Source organism: Eumetopias jubatus, unplaced genomic scaffold (assembly GCF_037043125.1).
Source record: "Eumetopias jubatus isolate StellerSeaLion01/CBP00866 unplaced genomic scaffold, mEumJub1_p1.0 scaffold_6, whole genome shotgun sequence".
Taxonomy (NCBI): Eukaryota; Metazoa; Chordata; class Mammalia; order Carnivora; family Otariidae; genus Eumetopias; species Eumetopias jubatus.
Window position 1 is genome coordinate 108,753,636 of NW_028274812.1, and position 23,128 is coordinate 108,776,763.

Below are 23,128 nucleotides of genomic sequence, written 5' to 3' on the forward strand. Positions count from 1 at the left end.
GAGCGGAGGGGTGGAGGAGGCTGGAGATCCAAAGCCGAAGCTCCTTTTTACAACTGTATCTGGAGGAGACTCAGGAAAGCCAGGCTGTAGGGGTCTTCTGGTCCTCACTCTCGGAGGGGCTTGGGTGAGGGGGCAGACAGTGGCACAGACCCATACCCCTCGCGAAGCCAGCCTGCGTCCCTTGCTGGGCGCCCCCGAGACTGGGAGGCGCGGCTCAGCCGCCCTTTCTGTTCTCCTCCTCCTGTGGGGGTGCCCACTGTGGTGGCACAGAGCTCAGAGTCCTGCATGTCTGAGTCAGGTGACCTAGGTTCTTGTCCCTGACAGGGACTACTCTTTGAAATCACCCCGCCTCACCTTTTCCATCCAGACCGCTAATGCTAATTACATGCCTTTAGGCACTTGGCTAAATCTTCACAGCAAATGGGGGTGGGTCTAATCATTGTTACCGTTTTACAGATGAGAAAACTGAGACCTAGAGAACTTAAATAACCTGGTCTGTCCCCAAAGGGACAGTGGGAATAGGGGTAAATGAAAGTGATTTGTAGGCCATTAAATTCTATGCCAATGTAGAGAAAACTTCTTTGTAAAACATTCTAGGTATCCCTCTTCTCTTTTCTCCTTTCCCTCTCCTGTCTCCATGACTTCCCCAATCCCAGAAGGCACCGTATGGCCGGCCGGGGTCCCTGAGGACCAGTGCCCAGGGCCTGTCCTTCTCATCCTGGGAGGACTGAACTAGAGATGGACACGGCCCAGGCAGGGAGACAGACCAGACACCCAGGGATCTTTCCAGCCATAGGGCTGTGAGTCACGGTGAGTGGCATGCAAAAAAGGATGTGGCATTTCCTTCCTTGGGGCTTTCCTACTTGGACACAGGGGAATGGAAGAGATGACCTTGGAAGGCCTCCCTGGCCCCCGCCATTCCTGCCAATTGGCCGAACAGCTGGCCAGAGAGGCGGCTGCAGAGCTGCAGACGGATTACCTGGTGTGTACTTGTCCACCGGGGTCCAGGGGGTCAAGAAAGGTCAGGGAGGTGGCTGCTGCATGCTGAGCTCCTGAGCTGGCTGACGCCATCCCCCCACGCCCCTTAGGGTTCTGAGAACTGAGCTGGAGCTCCCCTGGTGTCCCCGCTGACCCCTCTAGGATGTGCCAGGATAGACAGTGTCAGCTTGTCAGCTCAGCAAGGCCCGTGAGTCACTGTCTGGAGGGTGGCCAAGGCAGCTAAATGCTTACTAAAAGCAGTGTGAGCCATGGGCTGTATGCCCACAGCTGCCTCCAGGCCCTCCCTCAGGGACCCTGCCCAGGCCCCTGGGTCCTCCACCCACCATGAGTACAGTGTGCTGGGCTGGGTGGCAGCTTACAGAGAGGAAGCTTGTCCGGGGGCTGAGGGTGGGGAGGCTGAGTAACGGATGCAATTTGGTGCCAGAATCAAGGACCCAAACTCAAACTCTGAAGTGGGGTCTAGGGTCTTGGCTCAAGTGGGGAGACCAGGCTAGAGCTTGGTTTAGGTTAAACTCCCTTCTAGAAGACCAGAAGGAATTCCTCAGACTAGTTCTGGGCTGGGACTGCAGCAAGAAAGAAGTGATGGGGCACCAAGATGAATTTCCAGAAATCCTGGAAGGGTCAGCCTCAGGGGCACTGAGAAGATGCTATGGATGCTGGGCAGAGCTAAGGGCCCTGGCCCTAGCCATTGTCCCTTCTGCCCCCTAAAACTCCCAGCTACCTTTGCTGCCTTCTGTAACTGACCTCTCCCTGCCTGGGGCGCAGGCCTGGGCACAAACTAGGCCATCTCCAGGCTGGAGCTGGAGACTAACATGGTTCTAGAAACTTCTGAAGCTGGCTCCAGGAGAGGGGTGGTGAACACAGTTGGGAGGTGAGGCAGTCAATCCTGCCTTGCATTGGGGAGCAGAGCAGTGTCACCAGAAATGAGTAGCCATCTATCTATCTTCATTAACCACTTTATTCACAGAGAAGCAATTTGTAAGCCCTGGGCCCCACTCAGGGACAGAATCTCCACCTCCTTAAAGACTGTGAACCAAAGACGGGGATGAGAGGCAAGGAAGGTATCCAGAGTTGGAAGAGGAAGAGGGTCAACAGTCGGAGCATGAGTCTCCTGGGGAAGTTCAGACACGGCCCCATGAACCCCATCTCCCTGAACCCAGAGCATCATCCAGCCGGGGCTCTGCATCTGGGGACTACTGGTGTTCACTGCTGTGCACAGTGTAGGCATTCAAGTCTAAATTCTGGAGCTAGTTGTTTGGGGTCAAATCCTGGCTCTGTCCCTTATTAGCTGTGTGACTCTGGACAAGTGACCTAACCTATCTGGGCCAAGATCTCCTCATCTGCAAGATGAGGCTAATAATAGCATTGCTAGACCCCAGAGGATCGTGAGGGTAAAGGGAGACAAATGACACTTGTAAAGCACTTAGCGTCTGCCCCATGGTAAGCACTCTGTGAATGCTGTTAGTTTCATTAGTACTGAGCAAGTATTTGATGAATGGATGAATCAGGCAATGATTCGGAGGGGGAAGCAAGGAGAGAGGAGGCCTGAGAAAAGGAGCCTTTGCTCTGTCTCTCTGACCAAAACCTCTGCCTCTTACTCTAAGCCATCCAGGGCTGATCTCATTTTGGGTGAGGGACTCTCCTGAGGAAGATTCCATAGCCTCCCTCCCCTTCTCAATTATTTCAGATTTCCTACCCCTCACAGCCAGCTGTGAAGTCCTTCCTGATGGCTGACCTAAGTCCCTCCAACTACCATCAAGCTCCTGCCCTCCTGCCTTGGGTCAGCAGGCCCTCTCTTGCTGGGGGAACAGGAATGCTGCTCCCTGCTCTTAGAAGGGGGTGTGAGGCCGGGCCCAAGGTGAGGACGACTCAGAGCAGTAGCCTGAGGGCCATTTCAGACCCAGGGGAGATGGGGGCATGGGGGGATCCCTAATTCCAAGAAGCCCAGTCCTGACACCACATGGGCATGCGAACCTTCTACATCTGTCCAGCGCGAGAACTTTCTCTTCTTCCAATTATTAACCTTCTGGATTCGGTTCTCACTTCTCCATCCAGACCACTACCCATTTTGGTCCAACTCCTCCTCCTTGAGGGCTGTCTCAATAGGTTCAAGACTTCTAAAAGAGGGCCACTGCTCAGGCCCCACATCCGTCAGTCACCTTGAACGTCTTCAAACCATTTTCCAAACATAAGCTTGTTTGACATAGGACTCAGATACTCCTCCGAGTCTGGAATCTGCCACTCCCCCCCCCCCCCCACCCCAGGACAGAGCCTAGTCCCAGGTCCTTCTTGGAGCACGGAGCACCTCATCCCTGCTGTGCTCTTCACTTCCCTCCTTCCCTCAGCACCCCACCCCCACAAACTCCAAAGCTTCTCGCTCAGGATCGGGCTCACCCTTCCTCCCCTAGATAAACTTCCTTTCAAAGCTCTGCTTAATCCTCTCCCCAATTCCGAGCCTCCCCTGCTGCTGTGGGGAGGGGTGGGGAAGCGAGGAAGGAGGGCTGCATGGCCCAGGGGGAGGGGAGCTGGCTGCCCGGATCGTGACCCACCCGACTCAGACCGCAATTCTCCCAAGTTCTTTGTGACACAAAAGGTAAACAGAAGGCCCGGCTTCCCCACCCCCCCACCTCCCACAGATCTCCCCTCCCCCCAGCCAGCCAGATGGGCCAGCAAGCTGGGGGAAGGGAAAGGGGGAAAGAAGGGCAGATTGTGCAAAGGAAAACAAAAGAGACAGAGAGACACCAAGAGACAGGAAACTGGGGGAGACAGAGTTGGTGAATGAGAGGTGGGGAGGAGGCATGTGGTGACCTCAGCATCTAAGAAAGAGCCCGGGAGAAAGGGACAGACCAAGTGACCCACGGGGATGCAGAAACAGAAACCTGAGAAGGGACGGGGACCCAGAGGGCAGAGCGAGGGAAAGGAAGCAAGCGGGAGGTACCCAGAGAGGGCGAGAGCTGAACGCAGACACACACTCTGAGCCACGCACACAAAGAGGCTGAGCACAGGAAGGCCTGGGCGATCAGGTGGAGACAAGAGAAAGTGAAGTTTCTTCACCCCACCCCTGCACTGACTGCATTTGCTTCTGGAAAGCTGCCTACTTTGTGGCACTGGGGACTGGCCAGAGCCATCCTCCAGAGGGCCCGTCTCCGGGGCCAAGACCACCCTCCCCACCCGGCCTCCCCTGCCCTCCTCCTCACCTGCACGGCAGAGGCCGACTGCTTGCTGTCATTGTTGCCCGGGGAGCTCAGGCCAGAGGCCTGCTGCAGCAGGAACTGCCTGGCCACCTGGAGAGCCTGCAAGAAAGGGGCCTGGTCAGCTGTCAGCGGAGGGCCTACCTGCTCCAACAATGGCCTGAAGGGCCCGGAGGAGGCAGGGTCCATCAGGGGACAGTGCAGCATCCAGGTTTTAGGGAGAGTCTGGGGGCAGTAAGGGGGAGGAGGCCAGACTAAGGTGGAAGGTCTTGGGGGTGAGTGAGAGGGTCACAGGGTCCACTTGGACTTGGCAGTAAGCCTAAATGTAGGAGCTGCCAGGGTGTGGGGATCAGAGCCTTACAGGGGCCTCACTCTGGGACCTGAGAGGTTTTGTTGGGACTTAATGGGGGCAGCAAATGGAAGGGACAGTGGCAACAAAGGATCCCAGGGGAAAGTACAGCAGATGGACTCCAGGTACTAATGCTAGGTACTACTTGCTGAGCATCTACTATGCGTCAGGGCCTTTACACACAAGATCTCATTGGCTCCTTCCTGTGAGGCTGTGAGGTGGAGGTTATCAGTTTCATTCTACAGCTGAGGAAACAGTCTCCAGGAGGTAAAGTAACCTGCCCAGGATCACACAGCCAGGAGGTGTCAGAGAGAGGATCTGAGCCCAGGAAGCCTCGGCCGGGTGGCTGGTCTGGAAGCAAAGGGAGTAACATTCACTTGGAGTCACTGCACCCAGCTGAGGGGGATGAGGGTGGAGTGTCAGGGTCTGAGCATTGTGTGACCTTCTGAGTCTAGGGAATCTGGGTGCAGGGCCTCATGGTATGGGGGAGTTCGGTCAAGTCCTCAAGGGTGTGTCTGAACCTCTGGTGAGTAACTCCGACCTCACTGTGGTGGTCTGGGCTCAGAGGCCCCAGTGGCTTGGACTGGACTCGGAGTCAGCAGGGTCGTAGCAGTGGGAGGTGTGTGGAGTTTGCAGGGGGAGCAGCTCCAGCCCATCCATGAGCCTGGAAGGTGAGCACTGAGAGGTCTGGTGGGAGAATGGGAGGTCAGGGAGGGAGGCCCAGGAAGTTCTCTGTAAGGACGGCCAAGCCCTCCATCACCCCACTCTGGGTCACTGTGGGGTTCAGAGGCAGGGGATGTGGGGACCTGTCCTGAATCCACATTCCAGGAGCACAAAACCTGTCTTCTCCCGTGTTCCGCAAAGATCTCCTTCGGCACCCCTAGGCAGTTGCCTCCAGGCCTCTGGCAGGGGGCTCTGGCATCAGATATGCCTGGGTTTGAATCCCAGTTGTGCTGCTGACCAGCAGTATGACCTCGGGCACGTTATGCTCTCCCTGTGCTTCACTTTCTTCTGCAAACCCGGAACACTACCCATCTCTGAAACACCAGGGGGACGAAAGGACCCAAGCTTGGCACCAAGGTGGCTTCGAGAAGTGTCCATTCCCTTCCCTTCTTGGGAATGTGGGTTCTCTCCATCGGCTCAGCCAGCCGGTGGCCAGCACGGCCTCCTGCCTGGTGTACCTATGTAATGAAGCGTGCTCATTGCGGCTCCCTCACCTCTGTCCACACACACACACACACACACACACACACACACACACACACACACACTTGTGTTTGTCCTCACATGGACTTCTGTTCTCTGACCTCACCACAAAAACCAACAAGGCAAAATCTTGTGCGGTACAACACGGATGCACTCATACACACTCACCACCTGGCAAACGCTCACGAGTGCCCACTGCATGTATGCACATGCCCTTCGAAGCCCGTTCTTCACTGCCATCAAATAGCCAAGCTGCCCCCAGCCTTGAACCTAGCTTCCCTTAGCATGGTCTCCAAATACTCCCTGGTGTATCTGCGGGCATGGGGCCCCCAGAAGACCTGGAGCTCACGAGCATGCCCCTCACCAGCCCCCCAGATCCTAGGCCTTCCCCAGCCCCTCTTTCTTCCCCTGGACAAGTGGCCTGGGGAATCTTCTCCAAGATTCACTTCCGAAAGTAGAAATCTGACCTCTCTGAGTCAAAAGGCTCCGAGAAGCGGTGGCAAGGGGGAGAGGCGGTGAGGGAAGGAAGGGAGGTGGCCACATGGTCATCAGGAAGGAGCCCCTGCCTCTAGGTGCTTGAGTGAGCCCCTCCGGGTCTAATGAGTCAGACACATGCTCCTTGTCCTCCAAAGGTGGAGATGTGGGGTAAAGAGGTAGGGGGCCAGAGGTCAGGGGGCGAGCTGGGGGGAAGAGAAAGGCTTGGAGAAGCTGGCCAGCCCAGGTGACCCAGGGGAGGGGTTTCCAGGGGAAGTTGGGGGGAGGGGCCCGGGGAGCTGGATTCACTCCCCGCAGACTCTCTTACTTTGTGGTCCCCTGGAGCACGAAGTTACAAGATTTACAGGAAAAAATGACAGGCTTTATAGTCTTAATCTGTGATGGATCCTTTACTCACCCGCCTGGCCTCCTCCCACTTTGGGCCTTACCTCCCCAGCAGGCCAAGTGACAAGGAGCCCAGCCAAGGCCGGACCCTCCTGGGACAGCCCCCACTCACTTCTTCCTTCACATTACTGAGTGCCTGCTGTGTGCCAGGGGCTGTTCTGGGTGCTGAGACACACAGACACACACACACAGAACCTGGCCTGCCCCAGGACTCATGGCTGCGGAGCTGCGGGACCCATCAGAGGCCCCTCAGAGCTGGAGCGCAGGCGAGCACCAGGCGGCAGAGCCCAGAGAAGGTGGCGGCGCTCGCTGCCCCTGGCCTGAGTCCTGAGGGGCAAGGTCCTCAGGTGGACCAGTGGGCCAGGAGGCTGAAGTGTGTTCCTGGCACAGTGACCCCCACTGCACAGAGGAGTGAAATGCCCCAGCAAGTCCAGGGACCTTGAAACCATTCCCACGCTGCCAGCAGGAGAAGCTGGAGGAGCCCACAGGGGCCTGCAGGCACTTCATTCCTTCATTCCTTCATTTGTTCACTTACTCACATGTACGGCCGCCCACCATGCACAGGCCCTGTGCTTAGAGAAGACAGGGAGGTGACAGTGGACAAACCAAGGTCATTTTGTGTCATTTGCTTAGAGCTCAGCCCTGACCCAATTTAGAGTGGTTTGGGTACCACCAAAAAATCATGCTGTGGGTGCCCAGGAGTAAGGGTGATGGGCAGACCCTGGACCTGGAGTCCAAGCTCCCCTCCCTGGATGGCCTGGACATGACCCTGTCCCAGCATACTCCAGTGCTGCTCCATCCCCCACTCCACACCAATGTCCACACATCCAGACCCACGGCTGGGGACAGCACTCTGGGAGCGAGGGGGTCCCTCTGGCCCAGGATGCCCTCTCCAGGGTGGGTCACCCAAGGGATCAGGTAGGTCAGAGACTTCCTGGAGCCCCACCTGAGTCCCATCCACCACTCTGACACACCAGGCCTCATCTACACCAGCTGCTGGCCCTGAGGCCTGATTACATCACCAGCCTGCCCACTGCTGAGAGACATGGGTGATGGTGGCCCCCACCCCGACCGAGCCAGCCCCACTTTCTCTGATTATGCTGACCAGGTCACAGCCCCCTTGAAAACACAGATGTTGTCAAATGCATCTGTGAGCCCCCTCCCCGGCCAGCAGCAGACAGCAGACTCATTTGTGCAATGCACTTTGGTCTAGGCTGAATAGGGGAGGCAGGCCAGGTGGACAGAGTTCAAGAGCTGGTGTTTGTATAGGGCTACATCTTGTTGAAACTTCACCACCTTGAGGGAGGCAGGGCCCGTGTCATGGTCTCCATCTTCCAGACAGGGAAACTGAGACCCAAGGTCCTATGGGCAGGAAATGGAGTGGACACCTCTGACTGCCCAGCCCCCCAACCCCCTGCCGGGCCTTCAGGAGCTTGTGCATGGTCCCTCGAGGCCTGTGACTCTGTTCTCCCCTGAGCCTGGGTGCTTTCAGCTGTCTAGGGGTGAAGGGCAGGTAAGGCTGGTGCAGGCAGGCAGACAAGACCAAGACAGGAATCTTTGGAAAGCTGAGCTCAATGTCCTTTCCCTGAGGGCCAGAGACACCCAAATACAGCCTGGGGTGGGAAAAGGCATTTAGTATCCCACACCAAGGAGAAGCCATCAAGGAAACCCTAGGAGGAGGGAGGGAACGGGGGTGGGGGTGGGGGCTCGGGGCAGAATGGCAAACTGGGAGTCATCAGGCCTCTTAAATTCCCTCTCTCTACCCCTTGGACTCAAAACCTCATCTCCAGCTCTGTGGTGTGGGGGATAAAGTCCAATTTTCCTTCAAAGGAGGCAGTACTAGGCCATTCAGTTCATGGACCCTGGTCAGAGATCTGGATCCAAGTCCTGGCTCCACCATATACTGTGTGACCTTGGGTAAGGTACCTCTCTGAGCCTCAGTTTCTTCCTCTGCAAAGTAGGGATAACCCTGCCCTTGGTTCCCAGGGCTGTTGTGAGGAGTACAGGAGGCTTGTGGAGTACTTAGCACAGTGCCTGGCACCCAGTAGGTCTGGAATGGACACCAACTTTTGTCTTTACTATTAATCTGCCACCTTCCCTGGCAGCTCCTGGTTTTGTCCAGTGCCACCTGGCAGGACACGCTCATCAAACCCTCCCCCCAGCCTAGAGCCCCCCTCCCCCTCCAGCCCAAGAACTGTCTTGCTAATGAAGGCGAACTCTCCTCCCCCCCTCAGCCATTCAGAAGTCATTAGCAGGATCTCCACAATTAGGAACAAATGGCTTATAACGGATGGCAACCAGGGAGGGCGGGATGGAGGGGAATGAAGCCAGAGCTTGGAGGGCAACAGGGGCTGCTATGAAAGGAAAAACAAGTCTTGGAGCAGGAGGGTCTCTCGTCGTCGGCAGGATGAGACCACACCCTCATTTCTGTCTCTGAGAGTTCAGGGGGGAGGGGCCGGCATGCTCTTGATGGAGGCCAGGTGCAGGGCTGTTTACCGGTCCTTTCTGCAGGCTGAGGACTGCAAGGGAGGGGGATGTGGTGCTCAGAGACTTGAGCTTGAAAGGGCTGAACTTTGAGTAGGAGCGGCAGAATCCCAAAGACCTGGTGAGTTGGAAATGTTGGAGGGCATCTAGTCTTGTGTTTTCTAAATTGCTGGTCATGATCTAATGGTGGGTCATAATAGCAATTTAGTGGGTCAAAAAAATTGGAACACACACACACACACACACACACTCACTCAAGAAAGCATCAGAGTTATTAGGTAAAGCATAAGCACTGTTTCATGAAACCGTGTGTTAGGGCTCCAAGTAAAATCTATCTCTTTGGGTGGATCTTAAGCTAAATGGTTTGTGAAACGTAGCTGTAGTTCACTTCATAGATTTGGAAACGATACAGAGAGGGACAGTGACACGCCCAAAGTCACACAGTAGCAGAGGCAGAACCTGAATCCCCTGGGCCTGACAGAGGCTCTGTGCAGGGAAGAGGAGCCATGGGCGGCCGGGCAAGATGGAGGACCTTCTGGCAAATTCTGGTTTAATTTGGACTGTGCGGAAGGGCAGCCAAAATGAAATCCAAACTTCTTTTGTCTGCATCTAGCTAATTTTGGCAAAACTGAGATAGAAATTGTCTTGATAATTAATTTCAACTGGGGCTGGCTAGATTTAGGGGAAGGGGCACAGGAGGGCAATTGGGGAGGTGGTGGTTAGCCTATCCCAAACCTGAAAAGAGCCCCAGGAAAGCCCATCACCTGTCCCTGCCCCCCACAGCCCTAGTGTGACTCTCTATTCATTTATCAATAATGCAGCGAGGATTTGTGAAGCCCCACAGGGCACTTGCACCATCCTAGCCTCTGGGGACGCCGGGTGTTTGCTTTAACAGGGATCACGTTCTAACGGGATGAACCAGACATGAAAACAAAGACAAGCAGGCTAAGAAGAGATGGTGGTTAGCGTTACACTGAGCATTACCCAGAGGATGGCTGGCTGCCTACTTAAGTTTTGGGGCCAGGGAAGGCCTCTCTGAGGAGACATTTAGGGTGAGGAGGGAACTCTTTCAGGGGACAGTATTCACGGTGGACAAAAAGAGCTGGTGCAAGGGCCCTGAGGTGGGACTAAGCTTGGAGCATTATGAACCACTAAGGCCAGAGTGGCCAAGCTGAGTAGCCTGGGAGGAAGTCCCAGAGGCGAGCAGGAGCCAGATTACACAGGGACAAGGGTTTTCATTCTAGATTTCATTCTTTGCTTAAGAAAGAATTGCTGGAGGATTTTAAGCAGGCAGTGATATAATTAATCTCCGAGGGTAGATACCTAATCCACAGCTAGTAAACAGCAGGTGCCTAATAAGGACTTGTTGAATTAAACAGGAAACACTTCTCCGTCCACTGCTTGAAATGCAACTCCTCTGAAGCCTGAGAGTGGAGGGAAGGGGCCCAGGGAGAAGGGTCAGAGGTCAGTGGCCCCAACCACTAAAGGTACTGACCTGGGGAGATCCAGGTTCTTGACTAGCTAGGCTCTGTCCTCCAACAGAGACATAAAAAATGAAATGACACAGCAAAGGGGGGCAAGGAGGATGGGGGAGAGGAGACCATAAAATCCCCGAAGTGATTCTACACCTTTTTCCCTTGCAAAAAAAAAAAGCTTTTTGGAAAGGCTGTAAATTTTTTTTACACCAACCTCGTAAAAATGACATCGGCGCATTCTCAAATTAGAACCATTAAAATGAAAACCAGCAATGCACTGATACAGGCAGGCCCACGTGGGTGGGAGACTCAGAGCCTGGATGCACAGCTGGGTTTCAGGCCCCCTTCCCCTCCAGGTCCCCAGCACCTCCTGGGGAGGGCCTCACCTTACTGAAAGAAAAGAGAAGAGTCCAGAAGATGTGAGACCAGAGAGGAAGAGTGGAGTCTGGGGGCATGAGTCCCAAGGAGAAACGAGCCCCTGACCTGAGGACCAAAGACCACTGTTGACAGTGTGTGTGAGGTGGGGGTGTGTGTGCTAATTCACCCCAGAAGCCTCCCCACCCCGTTCCCCTAAGTAGCTTGGGCAGAGGAGGGCCAGACGCAGGAGGAAAACAAAAATGTCTTCCATTCTTCCTTTCCTCCATGCCCTGACATCCCCCCCATCTCTTAGAGGGGGTGAGTTAAAAGCCCATTAATGTGCAGAGCCCCCCAACCCCTTTGAATGTCCTCACAGGATGTGAACAGGGTGGGATTTGGCCCTGGTTGTCACAGCAACTGCAGTGGGAGTGCCCAGACGCTAGGCAACCCTCCTGTGACCCTCCCTGACCTGTCACCCCCGAAACCTGAGGACAATGGAAGTGCAGGCTCTGGAGGCCCAGGACGCCTTTCAGTGTGGCCGCCAGCAGCCCTGGTAGCCCCCACCCCGCCTGGCCCAGCCCTCTGGCCCCAAGACTGGCTCTCCTGGGCCAGAGCGGCCAGGCCCTGTTCCCCAGGCTGCTCTAGGCCCGCCACCTCCCACACTCGTCCTGGCCCTCACTGCTCCCCATCAGAGCCCAAAGGGTTTCTGCGCAGTCCCTAGGGACCCCCGCCTCGGGGGGACATTTCATCCAGGTGAAATCAGATTAGGATAAAATGCAAGGCCAACCTTCAAAGAAAAAACCCATCAGAGGGAAAACAGGGGAGGAAGGAGCAATGAGGAAGGAGACTTTGCTCGGTGAAGGAAGGGGATGGGTGGGTAGCCAGCATGTCTGCTGGTCCAGGGTATTCTTTCATAGTAGCTGGGGATCATCAACCCCAGCTGGCGTGCGGGGAGCCCGGTGTAAATAAGGTTCAATGCATGTTTGCTGAATGAATGCACGCTCCAAGGCCTACTGCACCGTGAGCCTTCTTTTCCCGTAAGGGGGTGAGACTGGAGACCCGGTGAAAGCCCGAAGGACAGCGCGGAGGCAGTGGGGCTCTGCCACTCAGCAATCAGGGGCTTGAGAGGAGGGAGCCAGAAGCAGCGGGTCTTGGCTGCTCAGAGAGGGGGCAGCCACCTGGGGACCCTCTCTCTAGTCAGACAGGGCCTGGCCACCAAACCATGTCTCCCCCCCACCCCCACCCCTAGCCTCTGTTTGAACAAGCTCCGGGCCTGCTGTTGCATGGAAACAGGTGCCTGCTCTTGTTCCAAAGTGATGCAGCCTCCCTCTTTGGCACTGTTTGTTTCAGCCTCCAGTCCTGTCACTGGTCTGACTTCTGACTCGCCCTGTTTATCTCCCTCCCCTCTGTCAACTCATTACTCCCAAAGGCCAAGCCTGCATTTCCAGGGCTTGTTTACCCAGAGTAGAGGGACAGAGCCCAGCAGACGGACGGAAAGAGGGAGAGGGGCTTGGAGGCCCGAGGAGGCCCGAGGAGGAGGAGTGGGAGCAGTGCACAGCCTGCACACCTGCCCCCAACCTCCCTCCTCTAGAGTGGTGACGTAGGGCCTGCGGAGAGTGTTGATTTCCACTGCTTTCAGTTGTCTAAGGGCTTTTAAGGCTGGGAATGGAGTGGCTCTCCCGCATTCACCAGTGAACGTTTATTTAGCATCTACTATGTTCCAGGCCTCACTCCCTCCATTTCCCACAGGGAACTGTGTGACAAGGGTAGCGGCCAAAACAAGGCTGTGCTGAGCTCCAGTCCAGGAACCGGGAGACCTGAGGTCACCAAGCCGTCAGTGACACCTCATCTGCAGAATGGGAATAATAATACCCACTTCCCAGGGCTGGCCAGGTGATTAAGTGACTGGCGTATGAGAAAGACCCAAAGCACCAAACCGAGGCAAGGTCATTTGTTTGTCCTTGAAGGACTTCCTGACTGGGGCTGAGGGGAGGAAGGAGGAACCCACTGGGCCAGGACTTTTTTTTCTACAGTTAATCTACGCCACAAATAGTAAGGGACATTTGTCGTTGAGGGTACCGGAAAATGTTACCCCTGAAGTTTTCCCCCAAAGCCTGGCTCATAGACTGGGGCTGGAAGGATGGGCCACACACTTTCCTGTTAATTGAAAAACTTATCATTTTAATTTTGTGGGGTTCTTTCATAGTTCAGAGCCAACAGGACCTTTTTTAAATCTCAAATATTTTCCTTGGCTCCAGGCACCAGGCCTAGAGTGAGCCCAAATGGATAAAACAGCCCTCCGCCTGCCTCCAAGTCTCCACCCCAGTTTATTTGTGAAACAGATATAGGATTTTCCAGGCCTTTGGGATATTCCCCAAAACAAACAGGAATAACTAGAATGTGGAATATAGATGGCAAAACATGGCTTGTGTGCAATGCAGAGCAAAGAAACCCGATCAGTACAGAAAGTCCTGTCTCTCTCCACCCCACACATCTCCCAGTTATACAGATACCTATGTTCACTCTGCAGTTGAAGTAATTGTTTAAAAGACACTTTCCAGTGTCAGTAGTTCTCCCCACCCCATCCCATCCCCCACCACATTCAAAATCTTTCCTAGCCCTGTGTGCACAGAGGTAGGGGAAGGGAAGAGGTGGTTATAAAAAACGGGTGGCCTTGGAGACTTCTGGTGGGGTGTGTCTTGTTATTATTTTCATAAAGGGTAGAATTTGGACCTTTGAGCTTCTGTCCCCAGGAGATGTCACAAACTCTGTGGGTCTCTTTCCCAGAGATCCTGCTTATTGGGAAGGCTTGGGAGATGCCAGCAAACTCCCAAGAGCTATCTCCCCAGGGAAAGGTGACAGGTCTCCACAGTCCGTAAGAGGAAGTGATTTCTAAAGTCCTCAATTCTGTCAGCATCCACATGGGCCATTCGGTGTGTGAAGAGACTTCACGCTCAAATTGCACCTGATCCTAAAAACCCGATACTTTAGGCATTGAGGAGGCCAAGGCTCAAGGGAGGCCCCAGGACTTGGCCAAGGTTGTCCTGCTGGTTAAGGGGCTGGCTGAGACTTAACCCGCATTGGTTCAGTTTCTGTGTTAGTGGTGGCTGACCAACTCCGGGCAGGGCGCTGGGCTTCGGACGGTGCTGCTCCAAGTCTGACCTCCCGCTCTGCAGAGTGTGGTGGGAAAGGGCCCTATGAGGGGCTATGGATCAGGGGAGGAGCCCCAGGGTGAGCCTGGGAGAGAACATGAGGGCAAGATGGGTATACACATCTGTGCACACTTGAGGCAGGGGTGGGGGTGTGCGTGGGATGCGCGCAGGACCTAACTATTATGCATTCTCAGTGGAGCCCCCAAGGGGTAGTGCCACCAGCTAGCTTGGGGAGCAGTCAAATAAAAGGAGGAGAATCCCAAGGCCAGGGCTGGCTGGGCCGGTTCTCCTGAACTTGTCAAGCATGATTCTCCCTTTTTCCAGGGGTGGGGCCGTGGGGCCAGAACCTGGGGCCCCTGCTCTGTCATCACCCAACCAGGCTCCCCACCCCAGGGCCTCTCAAACTTCAGCGGCTGGTCTTGAACTCCTGAACTCTGCAGCTTAGGGTGGAATGATGGAGGGGAGAAAAGAGAAGGAGGAGGCAGATAGGGATTCCCAGTCTGACCCCTAAAAATGGAGGCCTGTCATCACCTCCTGCTCTTGGCCTTTTCCTAGCTGCTTTGGACTCTAGTGCCTGGAAGTTTCATTTCTTCACGGCTTGGATTTAGGGGCCCAGGCAGAGATGGCGGTGGGGAATATTTTACAATACAAATAAAGTAAAGATACCGCTGCGTACACAGCCCATTCCTCCAAGGAACATGCACCCTAGAGAGTGGTCTCCCTGTCGCAACCCTGTTAACCTAGCCAGTGTGCAGGAGGAGAGCCGAGGCCACCACCCACCCCAGAGACACACTCTCAAGCCTACTGCCCGGGGCGTCTCTTTTTGTGGGCATTTCTCAGACTGTTCCAAGCTCCCTGACTTGTGGGCCTCCTGGGTCCCACTTCTCTCTCCTGGGAGCACGGCTCCCCGCCCCCCTTAGGTGGCCACTGGAATGGGAGGGCACAGAGGGGGGTCCCTGGAGGCTGGACCTTTTCAAGAGGGTTAAAAGTGAAGCTGCTTGGCAGGAAGCCTGCGACCGGCGCTGCCAGGAAGAGAGTGTGGGACGAGGCCCAGCGCGCCCCTCTCCTCCTCCCAGATGCTGGGGAGGGGTGCCTGATCCTACCTGTTGCTGCTGGAAGTGCAGCAGCTCCGCCGGGCTCATCTCGCCGTTGCTGTCTGCTCCGGCCGCCGAGTCCCTGCCCGTGCCACCAGAGCCCGCCGCCCCGGCCCCGCCGCCGCTGCCATCCGCCTGCCCAGAGATGCTGCCCACGCCGTTCTGACCAGAGGGAGCCGACCTGATTGTCTCCGAGGCGGATTCCACCATCATGTCGCTCTAGCAGGACCTGGAGTCGGGGAGAGACATGGGGGAGGGGCTAAGGCTCAAGTCTGGACGCAGTCTCCCTGGGGCAGCCACCGAAGCCCCCCCCCCAACAAAAAGCCCCTCAACCCCCAAACAACACATCACCACCGCTTAATACTCCCATGCCCCCCCAATCCCGTCTTAGGGTATCTCTTCCTCCTCAACTTCCTGGAGGCGGCTCCTGGGACCCCTCTTGGGTTGCGGGCCCCCTCCCAATGTCATCCTCTCCCTAGGCTGGGGGGAAGGGGCAGGTCCTCCCCCACATTTCCTGGACTTCCAGGGGACCTTGGCAGGGAAGGGGAGGAGGTGATGTCTTCACCCCTGCCCCTGGGTAGGGTGGGGCGGGAAACCTGTGTTGGCCTCTCCTTCCAGTCTAGGGCGCTGGGGAAGCTAGGGTCCCGCTAGGCTATCAACCTGCTAGGATATGGAAGCACGGAGGAGCTATTCACTGGGACCAACCATATTGCTGAGCCTCACCCCCACCAGTAATGACCTCTGTGTGTGTCCCCATAGATAGAGACTTCCCCCAGGGTTGGGCCTCCTTATAGGGTCTCCTTCCCTGGGACCCAGAAAGGTTCTAATCCACATTCATTCCACAAATGTGGTTGCCCTTTGCCCAGCACCTACTGGGAGCCCCTTGGCTGGGCCTGGAGCTGCCGGTGAAGGCAGCCAATGGTCCCACTTCCCCACCCTGCCATTCTAAAGCCCTCAGCCCAGCACCTGGCCAAAAGCAGACACTCCATAATATTTACTGTTTCTATAAGTACCATGATGCCTTCTCACAAGGATGGTGCGAGGTAGTCATTATCATCCTGATTTTACAGATGGAAAAACTGAGGGTCCAGAGAGTTCAAGGCAAAGAGTCAAGGCCTGAATCCTGTGCCCTCCCTCCCTCCCCCAGGTGTTTCTCCAGTGGTGGAAGCATTCCCAGAAAGAGAGGGTATGTTTGGACGGTCAAAGGTAGCCAGGAGAAGGCCTGAGCTTCCTTCTACCACTCAAGGAGGTTCCAACATCTGCTACGCGGGGGTGCGGGGGTGCGGGGGTGGGGTGTGTGTATACAGGGCTGCTCGCCAAGTCTGGAGTGTCCGCAGGCCCCAGCTATCCCCAAAGCCAGACGCCCTTGAAAGGAACATGGACTGCAGTCAAAAGGGACCTGGTTGGTACCCACCACTGATCTTTGACACGCGTCTTAAACTCCCTAAACCTCAGGGCGCCTGGCTGGTTCAGTCAGAAGAGCATGTGACTTTTGATCTCAGGGTAGTGAGTATGAGCCTCATGTTGGGTACAGAGATTACTTAAATAAATTAACTTTAAAAAAAAAAAACGGGCACCTGCGTGGCTCAGATGGTTAAGCGTCTGCCTTCGGCTCAGGTCACGATCCCAGAGTCCTGGGATCGAGTCCCACATCAGGCTCCCTGCTCCTTGGGAGCCTGCTTCTCCCTCTGCCTCTCTCTCTCTCTGTCTCTCATGAATAAATAAATAAAATCTTTAAAAAAAAAAATACCTTCCCTAAACTTTAGTTTCCTTGTCTGTGGAAGCAATTAATCTCAGCCTCTTGGAGTCCTGTGAGGAGTAAATAAAACAGCACATGTAAAACCACCTTGCATCACGTGAGCTCCAATTCACCCCTTCTCCACCTGCCCTATTTGTAAGGGTGAAGACTGAGGCTCCGAGAGGCCCAAGACTTGGTCCAGATCGCACAGAGATCGAGGGACCTATGGAAGCCAGCCAGGGTTCATTTGTTCTTCCCTTCTTGGTCCCCTTTTGGCCTAGGCAGACCCAGGACCGCAGGGTCTCCTGGTAGGCAGCTGAGGAGCGGACCAGAGAGCTGCTGGGAGAGGCTGGATTGTTTCCCTAGCTCCTTCCCCAAGGTGGCCGCTCCCAAGAGCATCTCCCTCCTGCCCAGAAATTCTCTCCCTTCACTCTGGAAGAACTCTTTTCCCACCCTTGGCTGTGCCACTTGCTGTTTTTGTCCCTGCTGGAAGCAGAGTTGGGAGGAATGTGAGGGCCTGGAGGCTTGTGAAGGGGACAGAGAGGTGTTAAGGGTCCATGGGCAGCCCACCGGTCACGTGTGCTCCTGTGCCCCTCTCCATCTGTGACCCCAGGTGTCTTTGTCCTAATGGCTTGATCTGTGTGGCCCCCTGGGCAACCCTATGCTGCTAATGTGTCCCGTGTTTGTGCGTTTCTGTGTGTTTCCAAGGGCTTGTCCCCCAGCTGCCGCTCCCACTCCTGAGTTCTGAGAGGAGGTGAGCCAGGGCGAGGGTGAGGTTGGGGGCGATGGTTCGGAAGAGATTGAGCACTTGGGCCCAGGCCTTAATGGCCGTGTCAGCCCGAGAGCCAGTGGCTGCCAAATGATGGATGGGGTGGGCGCCATCCTCCACCCGTCAGAGCACAGGGCCCCAACCCCCTCCTCTGAGCCACCCACCCTGATCCCTGCCAGCAGCCTACAGAGCACCTTCCCCCACTCAGGCCAGGGCCCCAGCTACACATAAGGGGGATGGGGCAACAGCAGGGGCCCACTCTGCTCCCTCTTCCCCAACCCTGGCCTTGCTGGGGGTAGAGAGCAGCTGCCTGCCTTGATCCCAAGTCTAGCTTCTCTGAGATCTGAGAACTCCTGGGCCCCAGGGGGACAAAGACCAGAGCCTCAGGGGTATGTGTGTGTGCACAGGAGAAAGGAAAGAGAACCCAGCAGTTACTTCCCTGGGGTAAGGGAGAGTGCCCCCCTTCCAACACTCACACACACACCATAAAGTTGTAGATCAGACAGCGAGTTTGGAAAAAGGGAGAAGAAAGGAAGGAGGCTGCAAACAGAGGTGTCCCTTTCTTTTCTGTCTTTTTATGGGGGGGTACAGAGCGACACCCAGTGAACATAATTGCTGCAATGTGGCGTGTAATAATAGCTATTCAAGGACCGATCATTCATATTAAACAGGGTGAAGCAAGCCTCTCATTTGCATGCTTGAGATTATATGCATTTGAAAAGTCATTTCCGCAGGGTGTATGAATGGCATTAATTCCCATGTGGCATGCTCTGCCCTCTCCTAGGGCTTTCACCTCCTTCCTTGCTCCCACCCACCCCTCAACACGCATCCAAATCTGCACATGGTCCCAGGCATCTCCACACCCTCACCTTCTCTGCCCTCTGAGGATGAGCATACCAGCAGCCTCACGCCTCCTGCCCATCTCTCCACTGGGTGTTGTGATAGCACTGGGGTGTTCTCTGCCCTGTGGGTGCGCAGGCTCTGGGGGCCAGGGCAGCTGGGCCCGGGGTGGGGTGCTGGAGGCAGGCCTTGGTAGCAGTGCCCTGACAACCTGGACCCTGGCTAGGAGAAGGCAGGGGCCTGAGCTCAGCCACAACCAGCTGTGAATCCTCTGCCTTCCTCCTTTAGGCCTCAGTTTCCCCATTTCTACATGGAGAGGTGGTCCTGGAGGTCTTTTCAGAGTTGGAAAGCTCCAGGAGTAAAACTCCCTAGTCTCAGCATGTGCACATGAAGCCACAGCGTTCTAGTGGCCGGTGGGAGCCACCGAGGGCCCATCTGAGTCACGGCTGTGGTCCCTTGCCCAAAGGGCTCCACCTAATGTGGACCTGAGCTGCCTTCTCTGGGACAGGTGGGGGGGCACCCTCCAAGAGACCCCTCCTCCCTTCACTCCTGCCCCACCCCCTCTCTCCACACACTCCTGCAGAAGAGGAGAGCTTGGGGAAGGAGACCATCTGGTTTCAAGGCCAGCTATGTGACCTTGGGCAAGTTACTGCCCCTTGCCCAAGTCACCCGGTTGGTCTTCCTTCATACAGCACGTCAGGAGCGGGCAATTAGGTCTTTCTAGGATTCGCTAAATTTGAGGCCCTCATCCCGCACCCACCCCAGCCTTCCCTGACCCATCTTCTACCATGTGTTGGGGACAGGGGCAAGTGACTGAGGCCGAATTGTTTTTAGGTGGTCTAGGATTTCTCTCTGGGGCTCTAGTCCCACCTTTAAGCAGGTCCCCAGTCTCCCATCTCTCAAGGAACCCCTTGCCTGGAGCCAGCGCACCTCAGAGCCTTGGGCCAGGCCCCGAAGCTCCTGCAGACACCTTAGGAAGAAAGGAAGGAAGCTGGGTCAAAGCCGCAGTTTCCTCTTCCGCTTTGGGGGAGGCTGCGGGCCGCTGGGGGCACCCACTTCCCCTGAGGCTCCTGGCCCTTCGAAGAACCCTGGCGGGCATGTCACAGGGGACGCCTCCTTGTAACTTTCCTGGTCTGCCTGGTCCCCTCCCAGGCAAGAAGTGACGGGTTCTACCCACCTTGGGGCTAAAAGGAGAACCCAAGGACTAGGGTGTTTTGGGTGAGAGGAAGAAGGGCCGGGAGCCCCACACGCAGAGAAACCTTTGTGCCTTTTCCGTGGGCACATATGGTACAGGGAGTATTAATTACCGTAGCTTTTTAATTAACAATCACTTAATCTGAGCCGTAACATTTGCCACGACACCCTGCGCCTTGCCGTGAACCCGCGCCGCCCGCCTTGCCAACTCATCAATTAATTTTTATTGACGTTTTCTTCCCCAAACAGGCACAATACCAGGGTTTTCCAATTAACACCTCTGCGATCTCTAATTAGTGCAATTAACAGACTGATGGATGCCCGGAGTTTACCCGCAAGGGAGGGGGGGAAGGGGCGGGGCAGCCCCCAGCGCACATGTGCACACGCAGCAACTGGACAGCTGCTGCACCCCAGCTCTAACCAGAGCAAGGCCATGGGGGCGTGACCACAGGTAACTCGTACCCGCAGCAATGGTGGTGGTTTGGGTTGAAACAAGTAGTCACAGCTTCCAGCCCTCCACCAACCCACAATCTAGTCAGGGAGAGAGCTGAGAACCTGAGCTTGGAAGTCGGGAAACCTGGCATGTGGCCCCCCGTCTATCACCAACTTGCTGGGGGACTTGGGCCAACCAAGTTCATTACCCCCTTTTCTCCTCTGTATAATGGGGGAAACCAGACTAGATGTAGCCATCTATTTACAGTGTATACCCCTGTCGACTTCCAAGAAAGATCAGGAAGCCGACTACAATAAAAGACAGATGAAGCTTCTTAAAATATATCACGGGGTAGTAGGAAGGGAGAACGAAATGGGCCAAAACCTTAAGCCAGATGATCTCAAACTTGAATGCATCAGAATGCCCTTGGAGGGCTTGTCAGAACACAGACTGCTGGGCCCCAGGCCCAGAGTTTCTAATTCAGTAGGTCTGGAGTGCGCCTGAGAATCCTCATTTCTAAAAAGTTCCCAAGTGATGTTGGTGCTGCTCGTCCAAGACCACAGGTCTCCCGGTGATGACCACTGACTTTACGAGCTGCCTGATGGGCAAAATGAGACAATCCATCTCCAAGGCCATTTATTCATTCAACATGGATTTAGTGCCTGATTAAGACAAACACACACTGACAGGGAGGTGGGGGGCGGTGCCTGGCTGGCTTAGTTGGTAGAGCATGCAACTCTTGATCTCGGGGTGGTGAGTTCAAGCCCCACGATGGGCATAGAACTTACTTAAAAAAAAAAAAAAAAGACAAACCCTGATGATCTATCTTGCAGGACACTGGAATCTGGTCCCTGCCCTCTGCAGGTTTCCAAATCTTGAACAAACCAGTGCAGCAGTGCCCTAGATGCTTTGAGGGTAATTTGTAATAATGGGGATCCTATTCACCCCCACCCCTTTTTACTGGGTAAATCTGGCATTTGTCTTTTTGAAAATTTAGCCACTAGTAGAGTTTTGGCCATGAACGAAGTCATTCTTCTCTCTCCTCCATTGGATGGCCAAGAGCGTACAGCACCAGCAATGACCCTTCATCTATTCACTGGTTCGCCAGATACTTAAGCATCTACAGTGCACCAGGCTCTGTGTATGCAGACCTGAGCAGAACAGGGCACAGGCCCTACTCTGCTGGAGCTCATGGTTCCCATGAGGGGAGGCAGATGATAAATGAGGACACAAATATATAGATAAGCTCACATAAAGTAGGTTCCATCAAATGTGAGTACAGGGAATAAACAGGGGACTCTAACTTAAACGGGGGCGGGGAGGGGAATGCAGGGAAGGCCTTCTTTTCGAGGAAATGGCATTTATGCTCAGAAATGAAAGGTGAGTCGGTGTTGGCCAGGTGAAGTATACACTGAATGCAGGGGAAACAGCATAGGCAAGGGCCCTTACTTTGTAAGAGAGGTTGCCAGTTTCAGACTTTTCGAGAGCTAAAAGTGTTTGAAATGGACATATTGCTAGATTCCATAAAAAGACCTGGGTACCACATAGAGCATGAAGACGCCTTATATTTCCCATTTTCTTTCCCTATCTTTCTAGCTGTCTTGCTATCAGATCTTGTGTCAGGGACATAAAGCAGAGGGCTTTTCAAAGCAATAAGCACTGACATTACAAGTAACCGAAGAACGCTTCCCCATCCATCATGCAAAGGCCTGGGGATCCCCCTCCCTCATTCAGCTCAGGCCCCAAAGGCCTGTGGGGTCAGGCTGCCAGAAGAGATGAGGGTTCGGGCAGTAGCCACTTCTGGCCTTGGCCCTCCTTAGCGAGCCACTCATTTGCCATCCTACCTGCTGACCAATTTCTGGTCTCTTATCTTTGTATGGAGAGCACTGAGCAGTGAGGTCACCAGTCTGAGCCTCAGTGTCCTTATTTGTCATTTGGGGCTAATACCAATAAATCTTACTTTCAGGGTTGCTGTGATAGCAAATAAAATCCAATACATGAAGAAGCCACTCAGAGGAGGCTATAATTACGGGGGCCCAGAAAGTCCTGTTATAACTCAACTCTGAGCGGACCAGGGTTTAGGATCCTTTATCACAGCCCTGGGTTCAGCATTTGAGGAAAGTGAGGCAGGGCCCATGGGTTAGAATGTCTCTGTAGCTCCAAAATGCGTCCCCAAACCAGAGCAGGATGATGTGAGTCACGTCGCTACCTGGCTTTCTGATTAGGCCAATGGTGCCTTTCCCCAAGAAGATGGGGCTCTCTTGAGTTCCAGAAAAAGCTTAATCCCGCTCCAAGCCCATGTCGTCCCGTACTTTGGGACTCTCCTTTGGGTGGGTCAGAGGCGGGGACCCTAGGCTTCCCTCTGTACTCCAATTTCTGCCCAAGATTCTCCCTAAATGACACAATAGCAGCCATATGCCCCAGTGTTAGGGGCCATTCAAGACCTCTCAGCACAAAACTTCAGGGCCCGAGGAACTTAGTGCAAATGGCAGGGTGAGGATCTGCCTCTCTAAAAGTTGGCAGCAAGGGCGCCTGGGTGGCTCAGTGGGTGAAGCATCTCCCTTCGGCTCAGGTCATGATCTCAGGGTTCTGAGATCAAGCCCCCGAATAGCATCGGGCTCCCTGCTCAGCGGGGAGCCTGCTTCTCCCTCTGCCCCTCCCCCTGCTCTCTCGCTGCACATGCACACATGCTCTCTCTCTCAAATAAATAAAATCTTTAAAAATAAATAAAAGGTGGCAAAAAGCCTCTGATTTGGAAGGTGAACCACCATCCTGTGCTGCTTCAAGTTCTCTCCCAAGTTTCAAATAACTTTATTTTTTAATCTTAAAAGTAACAGACACTTTGGTAGAACACTTTGAAGAGGAAAAAAAAGTATAAAGAAAAAAGTTGTACCCGTAATTGTGCTACCCAGAGAGCTAGCCTTTTGGGATCCACCCTTTCTAGTCAGTTCATTTTCACTCTCTTTGG

The 23,128-nt window shown here is 54.7% G+C and overlaps 1 protein-coding gene across 4 annotated transcripts in view; it reads right to left on the reverse strand.

Moving 5' to 3' along the window:
- FOXP4 (forkhead box P4) overlaps positions 1-23,128 on the reverse strand; it is a 49,750-nt gene that overhangs the window by 16,032 nt on the left and 10,590 nt on the right. For all 4 annotated transcript variants that reach the window (XM_028097812.2, XM_028097810.2, XM_028097811.2 and 1 more), the window contains exons 2-3: positions 15,196-15,415; positions 4,197-4,292 (exon numbers count right to left, since the gene is read on the reverse strand). In XM_028097812.2, coding sequence (XP_027953613.1) covers positions 4,197-4,292; positions 15,196-15,399 — 300 coding nt within the window. In that variant the 5' untranslated portion in view covers positions 15,400-15,415. The remainder of the gene's footprint in view (positions 1-4,196; positions 4,293-15,195; positions 15,416-23,128) is intronic.